Source organism: Amphiprion ocellaris, chromosome 11 (assembly GCF_022539595.1).
Source record: "Amphiprion ocellaris isolate individual 3 ecotype Okinawa chromosome 11, ASM2253959v1, whole genome shotgun sequence".
NCBI lineage: Eukaryota > Metazoa > Chordata > Actinopteri > Pomacentridae > Amphiprion > Amphiprion ocellaris.
Genome location: NC_072776.1, coordinates 960,094 through 979,622, shown reverse-complemented (window position 1 = coordinate 979,622; position 19,529 = coordinate 960,094). Strand labels below are relative to the sequence as shown.

At 39.1% G+C, this 19,529-nt stretch overlaps 3 protein-coding genes across 4 annotated transcripts in view; 2 read left to right on the top strand and 1 right to left on the bottom strand.

The window, feature by feature from the left end:
* The window catches only part of mgat4a (alpha-1,3-mannosyl-glycoprotein 4-beta-N-acetylglucosaminyltransferase A), a 42,412-nt gene extending 33,434 nt beyond the window's left edge, over nt 1-8,978 (top strand). The window contains exons 9-16 of the mRNA XM_023265320.3: nt 1,570-1,700; nt 1,789-1,896; nt 1,988-2,062; nt 2,162-2,280; nt 5,244-5,322; nt 5,639-5,699; nt 6,312-6,424; nt 6,528-8,978. Coding sequence (XP_023121088.2) covers nt 1,570-1,700; nt 1,789-1,896; nt 1,988-2,062; nt 2,162-2,280; nt 5,244-5,322; nt 5,639-5,699; nt 6,312-6,424; nt 6,528-6,554 — 713 coding nt within the window. The 3' untranslated portion in view covers nt 6,555-8,978. The remainder of the gene's footprint in view (nt 1-1,569; nt 1,701-1,788; nt 1,897-1,987; nt 2,063-2,161; nt 2,281-5,243; nt 5,323-5,638; nt 5,700-6,311; nt 6,425-6,527) is intronic.
* A 220-nt stretch (nt 8,979-9,198) lies between these two features.
* On the top strand, nt 9,199-11,299 carry LOC111565273 (cytochrome c oxidase assembly factor 5). Its single transcript, XM_023265319.3, has 3 exons — nt 9,199-9,434; nt 10,633-10,716; nt 10,919-11,299. Exons 1-3 carry the CDS (start codon nt 9,333-9,335, stop codon nt 10,958-10,960), a joined length of 228 nt encoding a protein of 75 aa, XP_023121087.1. The 5' UTR covers nt 9,199-9,332; the 3' UTR covers nt 10,961-11,299.
* A 45-nt stretch (nt 11,300-11,344) lies between these two features.
* On the bottom strand, nt 11,345-18,022 carry si:dkey-4e7.3 (uncharacterized protein LOC402865 homolog). 2 transcript variants are annotated; one of them, XM_023285780.3, is made up of 7 exons: nt 17,774-18,022; nt 16,557-16,630; nt 16,214-16,404; nt 14,184-14,363; nt 13,991-14,102; nt 13,432-13,568; nt 11,345-11,854 (listed from the first exon to the last, which is right to left on the bottom strand). In XM_023285780.3, the coding sequence occupies exons 1-7, from the start codon at nt 17,833-17,835 to the stop codon at nt 11,507-11,509; spliced, it is 1,104 nt and encodes a 367-aa protein (XP_023141548.1). In that variant the 5' UTR covers nt 17,836-18,022; the 3' UTR covers nt 11,345-11,506. The 2 variants fall into 2 exon arrangements, with proteins under 2 accessions (XP_023141548.1, XP_023141556.1); XM_023285788.3 differs by having other exon boundaries at nt 16,217-16,404.
* Between the last annotated feature and the right edge of the window lie 1,507 nt (nt 18,023-19,529).

Genomic DNA, 19,529 nt, shown 5'->3' with positions numbered 1-19,529 from the left:
ATGCAGCTTCATCCGCCAGTACAGACAGGATGGAAAATATATTGATAGATGTGGAAATTAAGTCATTGTCGTTGGTCGGGAAAAGCAAATCTAACTGAAGCAAGTCACTAAAATATGCAAATGAGGAATGTGTATATTTATATTAATCCAAGTGAAACTATTCTGAATGTTTTGTTTTTCAAATTACACATTAACCCTCGTGTTGTCCTGCGGGTCAAATTGACCCATTTTAAAGTTTGAAAATGTGGGGAAAAAAATCTGTTTTCACAGTGAAAACTTCCACATTTTCAACATTTTGGGGGGAAATTTTTGAACATTTTTTTGGTGGAAAAAAAAACAGAAATGTTAAAAAAAAAAGTTTCTTTAAGAACATTCACAAAACAATCAACCAAAATCCAGCGAAATTCACTGAATTTTGGTTGATTTTTATGTGAATGTTCTTAAAGAAAATATTAGAAGTTTTACTGATATATATGGAATCACTTAAGATATTTTTAGGATTTTTTTTGGAAAATTTTTACTCATTTTTTGAAAATGTTTTCAAGAATTTTCTTGCCAAATTTTTTTTTTTTTAAAAATAATACTTTTAAGGGGAAATTTTTAAGAAATTATTGGAATTTTCTTTCTGAAGGTTTTGCAAATTTTCAGAAATTTGGGGAATTTTTTTGCTAACATTTTGGATTTTTTTCAGACAGGGAAACAATATTTTTTGTGCCCGTAAATGAGGACAACAGGAGGGTTAAGGACGCTATTAATGGTTATTCTCTTTGTCAGTGGTTTACCTGATGTATGATAGATTATTTAGTTAAATAATAAATTTAATTTGAGTTTCACAAAACAAGGATTTAATTCTAATTGAGCACACAACTAAGTATTGTACACGCAGCTGATAGTATGTAAATATACTAATATAGTTTAACTGCTTTGATAAACGCTGGTATGTTGATAGGAAAAGATGAAGGATTTATTCTAGATGACGTAATTAATTGTATGTTTTCTGCTCGTCTCTGAACAGTTGCTTTTGCCGTCTTCCCAGTGTAGATTTTATAATAATTCTTACCATCACTCAACTAAAAGGAGCGTTTTTATATGGAGTATTGTGGCTAGATTTTTGGCAACACAGTTTATTGATAACCCCGGGATTGCCCTCAGTTCTACTTTTGGAAATATATTGTTGTATTGTTGACACCTGAATAATGGCATTTATGCCTTTTTTCCACAAACGACACTTTGAAATTGAAAGAAGTCTTGCATTTGCCTCCATTACTTTCACCGACCTACTTTACGGATTTCAGTATAAAAATCTTGACACGTAGAGAAGGTTAAGCCCTTTTTTTAACCAAGTTTTGGAACACACAACTGAAGGGTTATTTAAGGGCGCATTTTAATTAAGTAACTGGTCGTGCCTTCCATGATTTTAACAAAGACAAGTCAACAGGAGACTATTTTGTTGTATCACTTCCAGTTGATGGTGCTCTTGTTATTTCCAGTGTAGCAACAAGTCCCCTGCTAATGAGCCTCTGTGGAGGATCAATGACCATCTAAAAACTAGTTCTCTCTTCCCTACAGGAAAGATGTTCCAGGCTCCAGACCTGAACCTCATCGTTGAGTTCATTTTTATGTTCTACAAGGAGAAGCCCATCGACTGGCTGCTGGACCATATTCTCTGGGTTAAAGTCTGCAACCCTGAGAAAGATGCGGTATGCACTGTGGTTACTGTATACAAGGGAGCCTCAGTATATGTGGAATTGGTCTCATCAGTCTTACTTTGTCTATTTTGTTCCCCAGAAACACTGCGAGCGGCAGAAATCCAGCCTCCGTGTGCGGTTTAGACCCTCTCTGTTCCAACATGTGGGACTCCATTCTTCTCTAGCTGGAAAGATACAGAAACTCACAGTGAGTCTCACACCCTGCCGATTGTTTTCAACAGCAGTTGAGGCTGTTTCCTGTGTAGAAACGTTGGTTTCCCCTCTGTCGGCATCTGTAGGACAAGGACTTCCTGAAGCCATTGCTCCACAAGATGCATGTTAACCCTCCAGCTGAGGTCTCCACTTCAATGAAGGTATCACTTCAGAATTCCTGCCTTTACTGTCCACTTCTCACCCATTGTGTAGTTGATAGGAAGAATACATGTGCCAAAGCCGTGTCTTGTGTCGTGCAGGTGTATCAGGGTCACACACTGGAGAAGACGTACCTGGGAGAGGATTTCTTCTGGGCCATCACTCCCACTGCAGGAGACTACATCCTCTTCAAATTTGACAGGCCTGTTAGCATAGAGAGGTAAATATGAAGGGGACAATGTGTCTGTTCGTCATATGTTCATGTGCACAGCTCTTTTATTATCTGCAGTCAAATAGTAATATGAGTGTCCGAAACGCAAACACACCTTGAACAAGATAAGCCTTTATTAATCCCACAGTGAGGAAATTTGCAGTGTTACAGCAGCAAAGAGTATGATGCAAAAATATAGGGACATGAGGGGAAAATTCAAATAAACAAGACAAAATACAGAAGTGCTGCTGATATTGTACAGATTCTTCTATATGTCGACATTCAGATATTGCACAGATTATTGTGTCAGTAAGAAATACTGATTTTACTCACATTCTCGCATTCTTGCACATGTACAAAAAATGATATTATAGAGACCTTGTTGATTTATAAAATAATCCTAATGCACAGGTTTGGAATGTATTGATGCTGCACCAGAGCTAAAATAAAATATACATACAGTACCAGTTTTACAACGCCCCAGTTTTTCCATTTTTTAAAATTGAAATTCAAGTAGTTCAAGTCCGGTGAATAGCTTGAAATGGTCCAAAGGTAAGTGGTGAACTGCCAGAGGTTAAAAAAAGGTCAGGTTACCCAAAACTGAAAAATAATGTACATTTCAGAATTATACAATGCTCCCCCATTTTTGGGGAACAAGAAATGGGTTAACAATTTAAAGCTGTTCTGCAGCAATGCAGGTCGAACAAGCCGTGAAAGTTGGTGCTACCAAATCCTACAGGAGTCCCGACTTTACTAGATTACTTCCAACCCCCTCTGTCTGCATGAAGTAGTGTTGGAACACACTGTGGAACCCTCCAGAGCATTATTAGAACAGGATTGTACTGCGGAAAGTAGTGTGTTGTTATAAAAATGGCGAAGAAAAGGTAATTCACAATAGAGGAGAGACAGACCATCAGAACACTTACAGATGTAGGTGTTTCCTACAGAGAAACTGTGAAGGAGTCTACGTGTCAGAAAGTCCAGTTTTCTTCTCCATCAAAAGGCTCAGTAACTGGAGGAAACTCTGACAGGAAGAGGTCTGGAAGACCCAAAGCCACAACAGAACCAGAAGACTAGTTTGTGAGAGTCAACAGCTTGGTGATAGGAGCTCAGAGGACAACAGCTTCAATCAGCTTCATCGTGGTCGTAGGAAGAAGTCTCAGTTTAACTGTGGAGAGAAGACTTGGAGTTGCATCAAGAAAGCCGTTGCTCAGACATCAGAATAAGAAAAAGAGGCTTCCTGGACCATGAAACACCACCAATGGACTACTGAAGACTGGAAGAATGTATCATGGACTGATGGATCTAAATATGAAATCTTTGGTTCATCAGCAGGATTTTTGTAGCCGTCCAGTAGGAGAAAGGATGGTTCCTCAGTGGAACATCAACTGTCCAACATGGAGGAGGAAGTGTGATGGTCTGGGGATGTTCTGCTGGATCCAGGGTCGGTTCTTGTACAGAGTGAGAGGAACCCTGAACCTAAACGGCTACCACAGCATTCTGCAGCTCCATGCAGAACCCTCTGGTATGTTCTAGTTGGTCAGGAGTTCATCCTACAGCAGATAATGAGCCAGAAAATCAGTCCAAGCTCTGTAGAACCACCTCAGGAACAAAGAACCAGATGGTTGAGAACATGGAGTCTCCACACTTAAACCCCATGGAGCTGGTTTGGATGAAATGGACAGAAGAGTGAAAGCAAAGAACCTACAAGAACCACACATTTATGGGAACTTCTGCTACAGAGTTGGAAGAACTCTCTGAAGATTATTTGATTTTAATTGTGGAATGAATGAGTGAGTTCAGCTGTTAGATCTGCCAAAGGTGGTACTTTGATGAGTCAAAAGTTTAGAATACATTTTGAAAAATATATATACACTATACTATGCTATATGTACTATACATATATATATATATAAAATAAACACACACACACAGCATTTTGACATTGTGACCCTAATATTTGCACATACAGGCATGTGAAGAAAACAGTCTTCATTCATTGTAGCCTGCTGTCCTTCTCTGCTTCAGGTTTAGCTGTAGTGTGGAGTGTGTGAGTTAGTGTGTGTCTGTTCCACTCTGGGGATTGGGGTGAGTTAATGAGAGTGCTCTACATTAAGGCCAGCACCCTGCTCTCTGTGGAGCCCAGGCAGAAAGGGAACAAGACAGCGAGTATAAAGGGAGGTGGTAGTGGATAGGGCTTTAAATTTATGCTAATATTTGGTCAGGTGGTGATGTGCTGATTTTATTCACTGCCTGTGTAAATATAATATCAGGGCAGAGACAATAACTCATCATTTAAGTGGGAATACATGGGAAAAGAGCCACGTGGTGTGTCAGTGTGGGTTCTTGTCCACTTTTAAGTGACACCAATTTCTCTGGCTCTGACTCTTCAGACATATCATCAGCAGTTGGTCAGGAGATGGAGCATTCTTTATAAATCTGTCCCTGGCAGGGACAGATTTATTTATTCATTTCCCTCTTACGCCCACTCTCTGGCTGCTTCACATTTATTAATATAAGTAAATATACACACCCACAAACTTGAGAAAAAGCTCTGTTTCAGATGAAGTAGGGATTAATTATCCTCTATTTTCTGTTTTCTGAATATTGCCAGAAGAAGTTCATATTTCACACTCTGCCTGTGGTTTGTGCATTCAGATCATCCTCCAGTTTCTCTGAAATCTACTGAGCTTTTGCTGGATAACAAGGCAGAAATGCTTGAACTTCTAATGCTCAGAACCTGTAGCTATGACCTGAATGTGAGATCTAAGAAGCACAGATTTAAAGTTTTAACCACACGAAGGGTTTACACACTTTTTCATATCTAAATTCAGTTTCACTTCACGGACATAACTGAACGTCTGCAGATGATTTGATGGACTGTGTGTATCTGTGTGACGGCGACCACGGGGGGAACAGAATACTTATCCATGGATGAAAATATTAAAATGAATGCTTGATTTGATTGGCAGGTTCCTGTTTCGCAGCGGTAACCAGGAGCACCCGGGGGACAAGATCGAGAACACCACAGTGGAAATACTGCCTGTCTCGGTACGGAAACACACACACACCACACACACACACCACACACACACACACCACAGTCTGTCACCCTCCTCTGATGCGATGTGCAAACAGCTGTGATTAGATTACATTGAGTGGCTGCTCTTAGGGATGCAGCGTATTGATTATTGATGGAATTGCTTGCTGTACCAGAGGTGATGCATTCTGACATGGTGATCCATCCCAGCGCCTGAAGCCTCGCTGTCGTCTGTGTGAAAGTTGCTCAGATTAGAAGTCGTTAAGATTTTAATTTGTGTCTCGCATTATGTTCTGCCGCCCGTCTGTCGCTGTTTTCACATGTCAGGAAAGTGGACTGCAGACCAAAGAGAAGTACAAGCGATCTGAAGACCGCTTCTACAGGATCGGTGAGTGAATTTGACGTATCCTGCATGTGTATGAATGCATAGAAACACACTGAAACATCCTGAGCAGACACACACTCACACTGGTGGTGCCTTGTCAGTCACTTTTTTGTTCATATCTCCTATTTTTTTAGGTTTAGTTTTATCTATGTGTCTTGAATTTAATGCTCCACAGCACAACATATTGGTTAAATACATCAGTGTAAATCCGTTGATGTTTCTAAGTAACCTTTCACGTTTATTTATTTCTTCCTCACTTGAGCACCTACTTGACTGATGAATGATTTGCCATGCACTCGCCCTATAAATGTGATTTATGGTACTGTCAGGGTTTTTCCTGGCTGAGAATAGGCCTTTGGGGGTTGAGTACACACAACAGTAAGTGTGATTGGTACAAATACAGTCTGTTACCTTTATTTCTGACCATTTGGTTAACAGAAATACCAGTTATGCTTGAGTAAATAAAACCCACAATTAACAAATGTGTTTTTTTTAATACACTCAATCTTTAAATCCTATTGAATTGTTTTACTGGTGCTGGTGATTTTCCTCTGTGCAATCTAAACCTTGACCTCACATGTGCTTTTGTGTGTCTCTCTGTGTTTGAACACTCAGGTCAGTTTGAGAAGGGCGTGGCAGAAGGAGCTGTAGATCCTTCCTTAAATCCTGTTCTGGCACTTCGGCTCTCGGTTCTTAAGGACTCTGCTGTGTGGGCCATCCTGAGTGAAGTAAGCCGGTCACGCTGCACGTTCTCTGTTTAGTAATAGAATAAATACCACTAGCTCCATTCTTATTCAGGAACACGAACGGTGCTGTGCTGTCTCTCTGCAGATACATATAAAGAGGATAACTGGCTGACTGTTCTGGAGGGGGAACATGAATCATGGCCCCTGGGGGACCAAAATCTCCTAGACTGCTTACGCAGGGCCTCTGGCACCTAGCAACCAGCAGTGAAGTCATTAGAGCCCACTAGAGTCTGAGCTTGTCTGAGGAACGCCACCTCTCTGTCCCCACTCTTCCTAATGTACCTTGTTATTTTGCTTCTCATCAGTCGTTTCCTCCTTTTCTTTCTGCATCTCTCCCTCACTCTTGTGCTCTTCATTTATTTGTGAGAATGTGAATACTACTGTCTGAAGAACAACAGCAGAGTGCTTGGAGACATCCCTTCCCAGCTCTGGCTCTCAAAGTGACTGTGTTTGTTCAGCAGCTTTGAAAACAATCACAAAAATTCCTGGACGAATGAGGTCGAATCTTCACATCTGGAGAGAACCAGTCACCTGGCCACTGGTGTAGATGCTGCCAAATCCTTCTCTGCTACTCAATGCTGCCACCCTTGGGCACGCTGGGGCATTGCACTGTCACTAGCGCCTCAGCAGCCCACGATGATCAAGAATGTTGCCATCGCCAATGGCCAGTTGCTCTCTGTTCTCAGCAGAGATGATGGAGCTCTAGATCAACACCAGCCCAAACTAAAATGTTTTCCTCACTCCCAGAGTGTAGTAGGTCACATTTAAACACTTATCCTGACACACAGACTCAGGAGGACCTCACTATTTCAAAATCCTGCCGGTAGCCAGTTGGTGACCACTTTGACCCTGGGCCAGTATCAGTGGTGAGTCCATCAAGAGAATCAGTACCATGACACCATATCTATCTCACCTCTTGTCTGACAGGCTGTGTTTGACCTCAGTGTCCATTTATAGTAAACCAATCAGACATTGCCTTGGCGCCATTTTCCTGAAGGAATATATTGTTATATTGATATATTATTACAGCTATGACTGACGATCTATGAAGGTGACTTAATTTATTTGAAATAAATCTTTAATTTGTACAAGAGGTAAAATATATTTTTATTCTATTAAGAGATGTTTATGGTAGCGCAGAGTCTGTGTTTTTGTGTACTTTTTTTTCTAAATTGCTGTTGTACATTTTCTTTTCTTTCTAGCAGCTACTTGGAAAGCGCTTTGTCTGTGGGTGCGAGTAGCTGCGTTCAGTCTGTAGCAGTTTCTTTTCACTTGAAGCAAAACATTTGAACTAAAACCGTTAATGTTCACTGTTACAAAAACACTGAATGGCAGGAAAGTTGTGAAAGATTCTGTTCCAGTAGTTGTTGATGTGCGTCAAAATTGGGAAATATGTGCCTTATATCCAGGTCCCTTGAAAGTGTCCCAGCAAGGTTATTTCAATTTGTTCCCTCTCACTTTTTTTGCCTACAAGTAATTGCTGGTTATACTAATATTTTTAAAGTAACACACACACAGTCCAGTTAGTGATTGGATGTCAAGAACAATACCTGTAATCCTGAGTGAAAGTAGTAAATCTGGTTGGACCAGATTAGCATCTGAAACGGCGTGATTTGCACTGCTTTTTCACTTCTTTTTTTTATTACAATCACATCCTTCATTGTACACAATCTTCAATTTTCCAGGTTTTTCCCTTCAAATCCATGTCACAATTCATTTTGTTCGTTTACATATCTGTTGAATTTTTTTGATTGGACAAAATATTATGACTACTAATTCTTGCAGAGTGCACCACTGATTGTATATATATATATAAAAACAGCATCAAGCATCGTCTCTTCCTCTATCGCTCTCTTTTTTCCTCTCTTTATTGAAATCCTCGTGGCATGTTTTGTGTGTGTGGCTGATGTGAGTGGGAGCTTTTTTTTTTAGGTGAAACTTCACTCATTTTACATGGTAGTGGTTTATTCAAGGGGGTAGTGAAGTGCCTTTTGGTGGATCTGGTATGAAAATAGGACAGTTATCATGCTTGTTCACATGCATGAATACTATTTGTAATTTATAAATACGTTTTTTTTTTTGTTGTTTTGATGTTTTTTGGTCTGAACAGGCTCCTCCACCCTGATCAAACCATCTACACTTGAGCTGTTCTCAAGAAAACAGAAGTGGTTCAGTCTCTGCCTCTTCCTTAAGTGATTTGAACGGGGAGGAGATGTGAGCGAGCCGCTGAAACTGTTGTTCTAAAAGGGGAAGGGCATTTTCAGTAGTGCTAGCAGGACTGGCTTATGCCCCTTTCCTGCATCTACATACAGACTCTGAATGCATGAAAATGGCATGAAATGGTCATGTGGTCCTTGGATCTCCCCTACTGCATTTGTACAAAGTGGACAGTAGACAAAAAAAGAAGAAAGAAACAACCTGAGACACTCATCTGTTTATGTGCCTTCATCGTGTACATGTGTATGCCTGACTGATGATTTTGGCATCGTTTTTCATGGACATCTTCAAAATAAATGATAAAAGTTATTAGAAGTCATGGCCATTTTGTATTGTGTTTTTGTTCTACTTGCATCACTCATGTCATCTGCATCGCCAGGTTTGATTTCAAAGCGGCTCACTGCTCAAAAACGACCAGAATCGAATCTGACGTGGCCTGCTAACGTTTTACAAAAGGATTATTTGTTAACGTTCTCAACATACATGAGAAACTACAAGTCCTCCCAGCATGCACTTCTCTGCGTCCACATCCGTTTTCCCATCATGCCGTTTTAGAAACATGGTGGCTTACAGTTTTCATAACAACATCGATGTCACTGGTGGCAACTAGACGATTCCCGGACTGGAGAGTTTATTTTTGAAGCAGTATTGGTGTTAAAGTGAATTCCGAACAATGCCGAAATATTACGAAGATAAAGAGGAGGACCACAGAGCATGCGCAGGGATCAGAGAAGATTTTAAGGCTTGTCTCCTTCAGCACGACTGTGTTGTTAAGGTAAGTTATATTACAGTTGAACATGTTTACCCAAACCCCTCTTTAATTATCAGTGTTACAGCGAAGCATACTTTAAACACAGATATCTGGTTGTGACGGGAACGCAATGGAAAGCAAAAGCTAGTTAGCATGTAGCTAACTGCTGCTGAGGTCATAAACGGGGTTAGCTGTGCACCTAGCTAGTCTGTCATTTTACGCCACGCCAAAGTCTATTCAAAAAACTGGCAATTTCATTTTATAGGCATTCTATACTTACAATGTTATCACATATGACAGTTTTTTAATCGGCAGACAATACTGTTCAGTTCGGCGTCAGTGTACAAGTTCAGTTTCGTATGATTGTTAGCTAGTTTAGAGCATTAGCTAATTAAGAGAGCTAGTGCTAACCTAGCGAAGTTGCTTTTCTTTTGTCCAGTTTATGACCAGAAATGTTTTTCTGTCTAACAATACATTTTACTACTAATACATTTTCCAGTTCAGGTCAGTATGCCTTAATGGAATGAATAGCGCTGCCATAGCATCAAATATATGGTAGAAGATGTCATTTATTTTTTTAAAAAACGACATAAATTAGGTCAGAAAATGACAATACACTTAAGTAGGAAGTTGTTGGAACGACCTGCCTGAGATAAGGCTTGCAAAGTCAGCAACTTCTTTTAAATCACTTCTTAAAGCCCACTTTTACTGTTTTATTCTGCATTATGTCCTGTTTATTTTAGATGTTCTCTGTGGTTTTATTTTACTTTTAGCTGCCTGGTTCTTTAATGTGATGCCGTCTCTCTCTAGTTATTTAATTCTCTAATTTTTTGACCTAATTTTAACCCTAAATCTTGTTCTTTAATTTTCAAACTGCCGAGTTCCCTTGTTTGATATGCGTGCTCGTTAGGCAAATTATTCATTTAATCTATTATCATTTTTTCTTTTTATTCATTGCTCTGACTTGTCTCCTATATCGTTTGTCTGTGTTTGCATGTTTTAACTGTCAGAGCTCTTTGTGAACGCTGTTCTTAAGAGTGCTATATTAATAAAGTTATTAAGTTTTTAAAAAATGCAATAATAAAATAGCAAGAAAATAGCAGAAAGACATATGCATGATAGGCTATTCAGGCAGACACAAAAATTGCTCAATTACTGAATGTGTCCTGTACTGGAATGCTCAGTATGAGCTCATTGCATTCTAACTGGTTTCATTTATCAGGAGGGAAAGATGCCCAGCGAGTGTCTGAAGGAAGGCCACTGCAAAGCTCTGCAGACGTCCTTCTTTGAGTGCAAGAGGTCAATGGTAAGTCTGCTGCAATTATGTACTTTGCAATCATGAAAGAACTGGAAAAAAACAGAATGTTTCATCTTCTTTCATCTGTTCCTACAAGCTTTGCATAACAAAACAGACATTTTATTGAAAGCACATGACTGATCTTTGAATCAAATCAGTGAGAACTTGAGTCATGCGTTCTGACTGACGAATGTCTGTCATCTGTCTGCAGCTGGACACCAGGTCGAGATTCAGAGGAAGGAAAGGAAACTGAGAAACTACCAGAACGCCGATGCAGCTGTGTGGTTGACTGAATGCTGCATCAGCAGCTGTAAAAACTTGAACTTGCTCATGTGTCGGCGTACATTCGGCATTAATTACAAACACCCCATCTGATGGACACATGTCAGGAAAGTGGATACCAAAGGACTGCAGAATATGAAAGAAATATTCACACTGACACAAAACAGGAGCTGTTGATGGATTGAAGTTTTTGTCATCTTGATTCCATGAGAGGAAAATCTGCTGTGCTGGATGAACGAATACGTTGATTGTAATGAAAAAGAAACACTTGCAATAGCAAATAACAAATAAAATATGAAATAAAAACTTCTATTAATTTCTTATTGAGGTACTATAAAAAAAAACATTTCCAGTGTATTCTTTAAAATTTAATTTTATGATTATTTCATCATTCCACTGAGGAAAACAGAATGTCAGTTTATCACTACAAATACTGAGTTCTGAGATCACCAGTTTTTTCTTCAAACTGAGCCAAAATGTGCGGACAGGAACAGGAAGAGTCCCTCATTCAGATCGGTCATTTCAAAGCAGCCATCATCATCTCCTCAAACTTCTTCAGATCCACCTTCTTCATGATGAAAGCTTTGTGAGTCTTCTTCATGAAACCCACAGTGTCCACTACCATCATGCCTCTGGTGTGTGTGCCTGTCAGCTCCACGCTAACCGGGTATCGGTCGCTTTCTAGGATGAATGAATCGTCCACAGCTGCCGCCATGGCGTACGAATCGCAGGAAATTAATCCAGATCCGGTGACAAACTCCTTTTCGTAGTGTTCGGTCTGTGACGCCTCGATGCTGTGGCGGAAGATCCGCGCCATGAAGCGAGCTTTGTCGGTGTCCTGTGCCAACCAGGCGTCGCAGAATTCCTGGAGGAACACAAACACTTTGCAGCGTTTTTTTTCATCTTATAGATGCATGAAAAGTCTACCAGCAGGACTGAATGTGGTAATAAATCGTATGAGTGTTTATTTATTTTATTTTTTATTTGAACAGGTAAAAATGTTTGAGACAGCATTTCTGCAGGGCATTAAAAAGCATTAACAGTCATTAAATTCATTTTCTGAAAATTAAGGCCTTAAATGGCATTAAAAATCATTACATTTGATTCTCAGTGGCATTAAAAATTATTTCTGCAGTTTTCAAGAAAAATATTTGATGATAATAATAATATATAATTCTAGACTGCGATTCGTCAGATATGTGCATCTGCATAAACATGCCGAAGCGTTGCGATAATTGTTCCAGTCGGTTGGGTCCAATTGCCAAAAACTGCATGTTTTTAAAGTGGCCAGCAGACTGGACCAGGTGGAGGAGAGCTGGGAAATGGGGAAATGCAAATTCCAGCAAAAATGGCTAGAAAACGTGGAATTCAGAGAATGACTGCAGCCCGTTGGTGGTCAGGAGTGGTTTCCAGATTCAGAAATAGTGAAATGTAGGGACAGTTTTCATATAAAAATCATCTTTTACAAAAAAAAAACTGTAATTTGTTGAGTTCACGGTCGTGACATTAAATTTTTACAGTCTAGCATTAAAAAGCATTAAATCTGACTGGCTGATTTCTGCAGAAACCCTATGAGAACCAGTTTTCATTTGCAAACATGACCTGACACATCAACTGCAAACACAAATAGACATACAAACATAACAAACAACACAAGAAAACGAGGGAGAAGTATGGGAGCATGTGCATGTGAGTGGAAAAAAATGTGCATGAGGTATAGAAAGTGTATGTTTATATCAGTAAAGTCCAAAGTGATCAGCAGTATAACAGTCAACTACAATCTGCTGGAGTTTTAGCTTGAAGGTGGTGAGTGGAGTCAAAGTTGAAAGTTTCAGGGTGTTTTGTGAGGAGTTCTAGTCATTAGCTGCTGCAAAGCAAAAGGAGTTATGGCTAGGGATATCCCATAATATCGGCCCAATATTGGCGTAAAAATGTAATACCGGTCAATATCGTTATCGGGTTTTTTGCCTATCATGAAAACCAATAAAATAATGCCTGAATTTTGCCAGCATTTACCGACGAAATGATCTCATCATCAAACTGTCCTGAAGGGGACAGAAAATATTAAAAGTTTTACTGATATATATGGAATCACTTTAGATATTTTTAGGATTTTTTTGGAAGATTTGTACTCAATTTTCTTACCAAATTTGGGGGATTTTTAAAAAATAAAACTTATAAGGGAAACTTTTAAGGAATTATTGGAATTTTCTTCCTGAAGGTTTTGCAAATTTTCAGAAATTTGGGGAATTTTTTTGCTGAATTTTTGGATTTTTTTTCAGACAAAGAAACAATATTTTTTGGTGCCTGTAAATGAGGACAACAGAGGGCTAATGTGAGTGGCTGAAGACGGAGATGAATCCAGCCAGAAGCAGAGATATTTACAGGATGTGACGTGTACGTGTGCATGCATGTGCTGAAATGTGCAAAAGAGAGCGTTACCCATGACAGCTTGCTGTAGCAGGTAAACTCCCAGCAGGCCAGGTATGTGGGACAGTGGTAGTCGTTCAGCACAACGTATGCAGCTTCTGGGTCAGCAGCAAAGTTGAACTCTCCGCATACCGTTGTGTTTCCTCGAGCTGCACAATAAAAGCAAGACAGAATAATTAGAACTCCTCATAGACCAGGACTAGACTAATTCAACTACAATTACAAACACTGTGCATACAATTTATTATTGTCATGACTGACTGATCCTTACTGGATCATACTTTCATCTGTATACGTCCAACTGTCTTAGAATAAAGATATATTAAATTTCCAGTGATAGAAAACTGGGAAAAACAGCTCTTGTCGTAGCAGGTTTAACAACAGCAACGTTTCTCATTCTCTACAAGATGTTCATCATTTATTTTTTTTACTTTTCACCTTTTCAGACATGAGATGAGATGAGTCATTTTCTGTACCCATGCTAAAAATGTTTAGAAAAGTGGGTCTTCTTCCACTGTTTACAGTACCTTGTCTAGCCCGTATGTACTTGCACAGAAGCTGTTTTACTAACATTCAGTGTTGCCTCCCATGATGTAGAGCCCTCGGAGTTTGCTTGGCAGGGATGGATCCAACCTCACAGCCAGAGCCAAGTTGGTGAGGGGCGCCGTGGCAACCAGAGATACCTGGGAGAGACTCACAGACTGAAGACATGCAAAGAGGAGTACATACAGTTCACACGCTAACATCTCTATTCAGCATCTCACCTCTCCTGGGTTCTCATTAACTATCCTGATCATAGCTGACACAGCACCCTCCTTCTGAACCAGGTCCAGATCCGGAGCGTTGGAGTCGGGAGCGTCTCCCAGGCCGTCATGTCCATGGAATCCACCCGCATTGATAGTGTTCCCAAGGATTGGCTTAGCAGCACCTTTAAACACTGGAATCTGATGGTGGTGACAATGGAACCGTGTCAGTCATACTGCATTTATTCAGATGGACTATTTTATGGCAACACCGGGTTTACAAGATTGTTAAATTAACGCGGTGGCCTTCCCTTAACTGAATTCAGACCTAAATGCTGCCTGAAAAAACACAACTCAACAGCTCTAATGCCAAATGAACAACTCTGGGTTCTATGGACTGGGGAGAATCAGAAGACACTGATACCTTTGAACTTGTAAATCTGTAACTCTAATGAATCTGATGCAACAGAAAGGAAGTGCAGCTTGGCTAGTGTACTCATAGCAGCATGAGGAAACCTTGCGACTGCACTAAAGTGGCAGCAGGTGTCACTGTAATACTAACAAAACACAAAACATATTGGCTTTATGAAATGAATTTTACCTATTAACTCTTGGCAATTAATTGACGTTCCAGAAAAGCTCTGACTTTAAAATATATGTTGATATATGTAAACGACAAAATGAAAATTGCGAACCTATTGCTAGCCCTAGCACGACTACTGAAAGATTAAATGTAGATGCTATTCAGTTAGTTTTGGAAAACAGACAGTTGCCCAAACACTGACAGAAAAACAAGCAGAATAGAAGTACAGCGGCTCCTCGCCACGTCACGCTTCACTTTTCACAGTCTCACTATGGCAGATTTTTAAATTGTATTTGGTATATCGCAGGATTTTGTGGTATATAGGTATTTTTATACATTATTTTAATAATTTTTGCGGTGAAATAAGCATGTTCTAGCCTAAAAATTTGAAAACTAAAAAAAATATTAAAAATAAGAATTAAGACATATTAAAAGAATATTAAATCATCTGTCCTTGTCCATTCTCAGTGTGCCGTACCTTCATCTCGTCATCAGTGCTGCACAGCATATTCATCATCATCTTCATCATCTAAGCTGTGGTTTACTCACCGGTGAGTAGCCATGTAGAATTATATGTTGTTGAAATTACGTCGGTTTAAGAGTGTAGAAAGTGTTTAAGAGCATAGGAAGTGTTTAGAAGAGTGTGGGAGGGTTTATCAAGCCTGAAAATATATATAAATAATAAAATAAATATGGTTGCTACTTGGCGGATTTTCAGTCATAACCCCGTGACAGATGAGGGACCACTGCATATATTTCTACTCTACATCTTTAAAGAAATACTTCATTTTACAGCTGATGTTTCAGCAGACAAGTTCTAAATTTGATGTAGTATTTTCCAAACTAGAATTTTTCTGCATTAATAAAAAAAACAACCACAGTCCTGAACATTTTAGGCTCTCCTTAGTTTTCCCCAAAACAAAAATGTACTTGTTCAAATGATCTTGACCAATGAATTTTTTAAAGTACTTTTTTGTAGGAGAATTTCCTGAATAAGACACGTGACAACAGAAAGATGAGGAGTCAAACTGAGAATGCTGTCATTCATTGCTGGCTCTTACAAACCTCCAGCTAATGTTTACAGTTTACTAAGTGGTATCTTTGTGGTGTTTACTCACTAGCATCATGAGACCGATGTCCATCTTCCTATTTAATGGCATATCTGATTCGGAGTATTTTCCATTGAGTGAAACAAGGTGCTTCCTGTTTCAAACTGTACATTAATTAATCAGCATTGTAATTTTGATTAACAAAATGTAAAACAGAATCATTTTAACATGTACTCATGCAGCTCAAACTTGTCTATTAAAGCTGACTGAGCTCATGTGGCCGAAGAAACAACAATTCTTTCTGTGCAGTTTTAGAAACAGCCTCCTCTGTTTGCCACTGGACAGCAGTGAATTCCTGTTAACGTTACTCATTATTGTTAATGAGTAAGTGGACAGAAAATCCCAGCAGCAGCACCCACCACCTCCAGTTTGTTGCAAGCTTGCAGAACTCGCAGGGTGTTCTTGCACACGTTTTCCACCGTGGTGTTTCCGTGCACACAGGTGATGCCCAGGAGCTGGACGTTGGGGGCGGCCAGCGCCAACATGATGGCCTGAGCATCGTCCACGCCACAGTCCACGTCCACCAGCAGCTTCTTACTCATCCTGGACCCTGCAGAGCACAGACGCTGGTTCAACAGCACACACTAACTGCTGGGTCAGTTACTGATTAACCCGACTAATTCCCTCTCTACAAACTTAGATACTCAGATTTGTACAGATTTAATGAACTTGTATGAAGAAGAATGACAGAATAACACCAACCTGTAGCTGAGTGTGAGAAAGACAAAGTGTTTCGTCTCACAGACTGGAACCAACGACGGTCAGCTGACAACAACCTTGAAGCAGAAAGACAGAAAGAAAGAATGGGAGGAGATAGGAAACAGGAAGCCAAAGTTAACCCTCGTGTCGTCCTGCAGGTGAAATTGAATGTGGAGGAAAAAAAAATATTTTCAAAGTGAAACTTCTGATGTTCACATTTTCAACATTTTTGGGAAATCTCTGAACATTTTTTGATGGAAAAAAAGAAATGTTAAAAATGTTTCTTAAGAACATTCACAAAAAAATCAACCAAAATCCAGTGAAATTCACTGGATTTTGGTTGATTTTTATGTGAATGTTCTTAAAGAAAATATTAGAAGTTTTACTGATATATATGGAATAACTTTAGATATTTTTAGGATTTTTTTTGGAAGATTTTTTTTCTCATTTTTTGAAAATATTTACAAGAATTTTCTTGCCAAATTTGGGGGATTTTTTAAAATAAAACTTTTAAGGGATGCTTTTAAGGATAAGGATAGGATAAGGATAAACCTTATTGATCCCACAATGGGGAAAGTTCACTGTTACAGCAGCTCCAAAGAAAAGGTATAAAGGCAGTGCAAGAATAGCTAAGTAAAAGAAAAACAAATTGCAGAAAAAAAACCCAAAAAACATTATATACAGATGATTCTTTTTTTTTCTTATAAATATCATGCAGAAGATTATGTACAACAGGATGAGGTATCAGTTATTGCACTGATGAGGTATCAGTTATTGCATTATTTTAAGGAATTATTGGAATTTTCTTCCTGAATGTTTTGTAAATTTTTAGAAATTTGGGGAATTTTTTTGCTGATTTTTTGGATTTTTTTCAGACAAGGAAACAATATTTTTTGGTGCCCGTAAATAAGAACAACAGGAGGGTTAATGTTCAACCCACCTCAGTGTCGTCCATCAGGGAATAATATCTTTACTGAGTATTCTTATTTTTTATTGTTATGTTTATGTGTAATCGTGAGTAAGCAGCCTGTTAGTGTTGCAGCTAATCTACAATATCAGATAAATCCAGTGCAGTAAATAGCATGAATTAATTTATGGCCAACAGCTATCAAACAGAACTATGGACACGGACAAAGGTCAGAGCCTTCACCTTCACCCACAGCTCTCCTCTGTTTGTAGAGCTTTATAAACCGTGGATAAATGAGCTCCTTTGGTCTCACCTCCAGGAGCTGCAGAGAGTCGATGCTCGTCTGATAATCCCGGTACCGTACAGATGAATCATAGACTATTTATCACAGTTAGCTGTTGTATAAGCAGCTCTAAATGAGGAATGTAGACCGTGGAATTACAGGTTTTACATGCTGATAAGTTACAGGCCTGGTTCCTGGACATTTAGGAGGGCTTTGTCGAGTGAAAAATAAGTTTATTGACAACTATGCTAGCTTTAATGTCAACGTCAGGCGCGGGGTAGCAGTGTGCGCATGCGCGAGAACTTGGGCGTCCGAAAAGGTCTTAAAGGGACACACACATTTCTGACTTAAATCTGTCTTCTCCTTTTTCTCTTTCTTCTCCTACTCCTCCTCCTTTTTCATTTATTCTGAATCCACCTTCATTTTCTATTTCAGCTTTTCAAATAAAGTTTAGGAAACTCAGCTTCAGTGAAGACAAAAAAGCAGAAGTTGCCATAGAATCAGAAATACGGCCTCATTATTCCACTTACAGATTCCTGGCCTCACATGCACACTAACATGTAAACCAAAATGCTTACAACTAACTAAAATAGAAATGGCACACAATCGCAAGTTAAATAAATAAATATAGCTGTGGCTGGGCCTTCCTTCTGGACAGGCCCTGCACACCTATCTGAAACTACTCAGGTGATTTGAATTATGTTGCTTTTCTCTGAAGACACTGAATCACGTGACAGCAGGAAAAGCACAGCTGCAAATAATCCAATTAACGACGGTCTGAAGTTCATTCATGTGCTCCAGTTTTACAGTCCTGGCATTGTTGGCTCATTACCATGACTCTGAAGACACCAGAACCATCATTAATGGTATTAGTAACTCCTCCTCCTCTTCCTCCTCCTCCTTCTTCTTCTTCCTCCTTCTTCTTCCCCTCCTCCTTCTTCTCCTTCTCTTTCTTCTTATCCTCCTCCTCCTCCTATTTTACAGTGGGACTAATGACACCTGCATCATTCTGATTCCTGTAATTGTGCAGGATCTCGTCTATCTGGAGCCACTGGGGAAGTTTTGGTATCCAGAGTTCACTTTTAGTTATTCTAATGCAGGTTAGACAGTTTTACAGAATAAACACTATTTTATTTTAAGCTATCTTAATTAGCATGTCCACTGCCTGGGCCTGACCGATGCAGTACCATGCTATATAATAATATAGTAATAATAGCAGCACTGAGCCATCTACAGAGAAAAGCCACAGAATCTCAGCTCTACTGAAATGTAAAATACTTTATTCAGTAAACTGTCCTTGTCAGAAACACTTTTTCCTACTGGAAAGGAGAAGATCAGTTTGATGCTGTTGCTCTGAAAGACATTTTTTCTGTTTGATGACTTAAAGTTATGCAGAAATTATGCATAATTGGTCCTTCTGAAAACAGTCAAAACAGACAAGAACCAGACAATTTTGCATGACAGCTGACAGATGCCTTTCTAATATCTGAACATCAGTTAAAAGTGTTTGACTTCAGCATGTTTGGACTCTGTAAAACCTTTCACAGGAGCATTGAGACACAAAGAAAAAAAATCTAGAGTAAGATCTGGAAATGTGAAAAATCCAAGGTAGAGATTTCCTCCAGGGATATATAGAGATGCATAAAAATGTTGTAAGGTTTTTTATTATGAAAAGAAAAAAAGAATTTAGTGGCACATCTAAAAATATAAAACCATATTTTTTCATAATATCCTATATAATAATATAATAATAATAATAATGTAATAATACACCTTCTGTCTCCCT

Excerpts from the sequence above, each read along its gene's own strand:
- LOC111565273 (XM_023265319.3), top strand. The coding sequence starts at position 9,333 with ATGCCGAAATATTACGAAGATAAAGAGGAGGACCACAGAGCATGCGCA. Across the intron at positions 9,435-10,632 it reads AGCACGACTGTGTTGTTAAG|GAGGGAAAGATGCCCAGCGA; the intron begins GTAAGTTATATT and ends TTCATTTATCAG. Across the intron at positions 10,717-10,918 it reads TTGAGTGCAAGAGGTCAATG|CTGGACACCAGGTCGAGATT; the intron begins GTAAGTCTGCTG and ends ATCTGTCTGCAG.
- si:dkey-4e7.3 (XM_023285780.3), bottom strand. The coding sequence starts at position 17,835 with ATGATTCATCTGTACGGTACCGGGATTATCAGACGAGCATCGACTCTC. Across the intron at positions 14,103-14,183 it reads TTAATGAGAACCCAGGAGAG|GTATCTCTGGTTGCCACGGC; the intron begins GTGAGATGCTGA and ends AGTCTCTCCCAG. Across the intron at positions 13,569-13,990 it reads CATGGGAGGCAACACTGAAT|CTCGAGGAAACACAACGGTA; the intron begins GTTAGTAAAACA and ends TTTATTGTGCAG.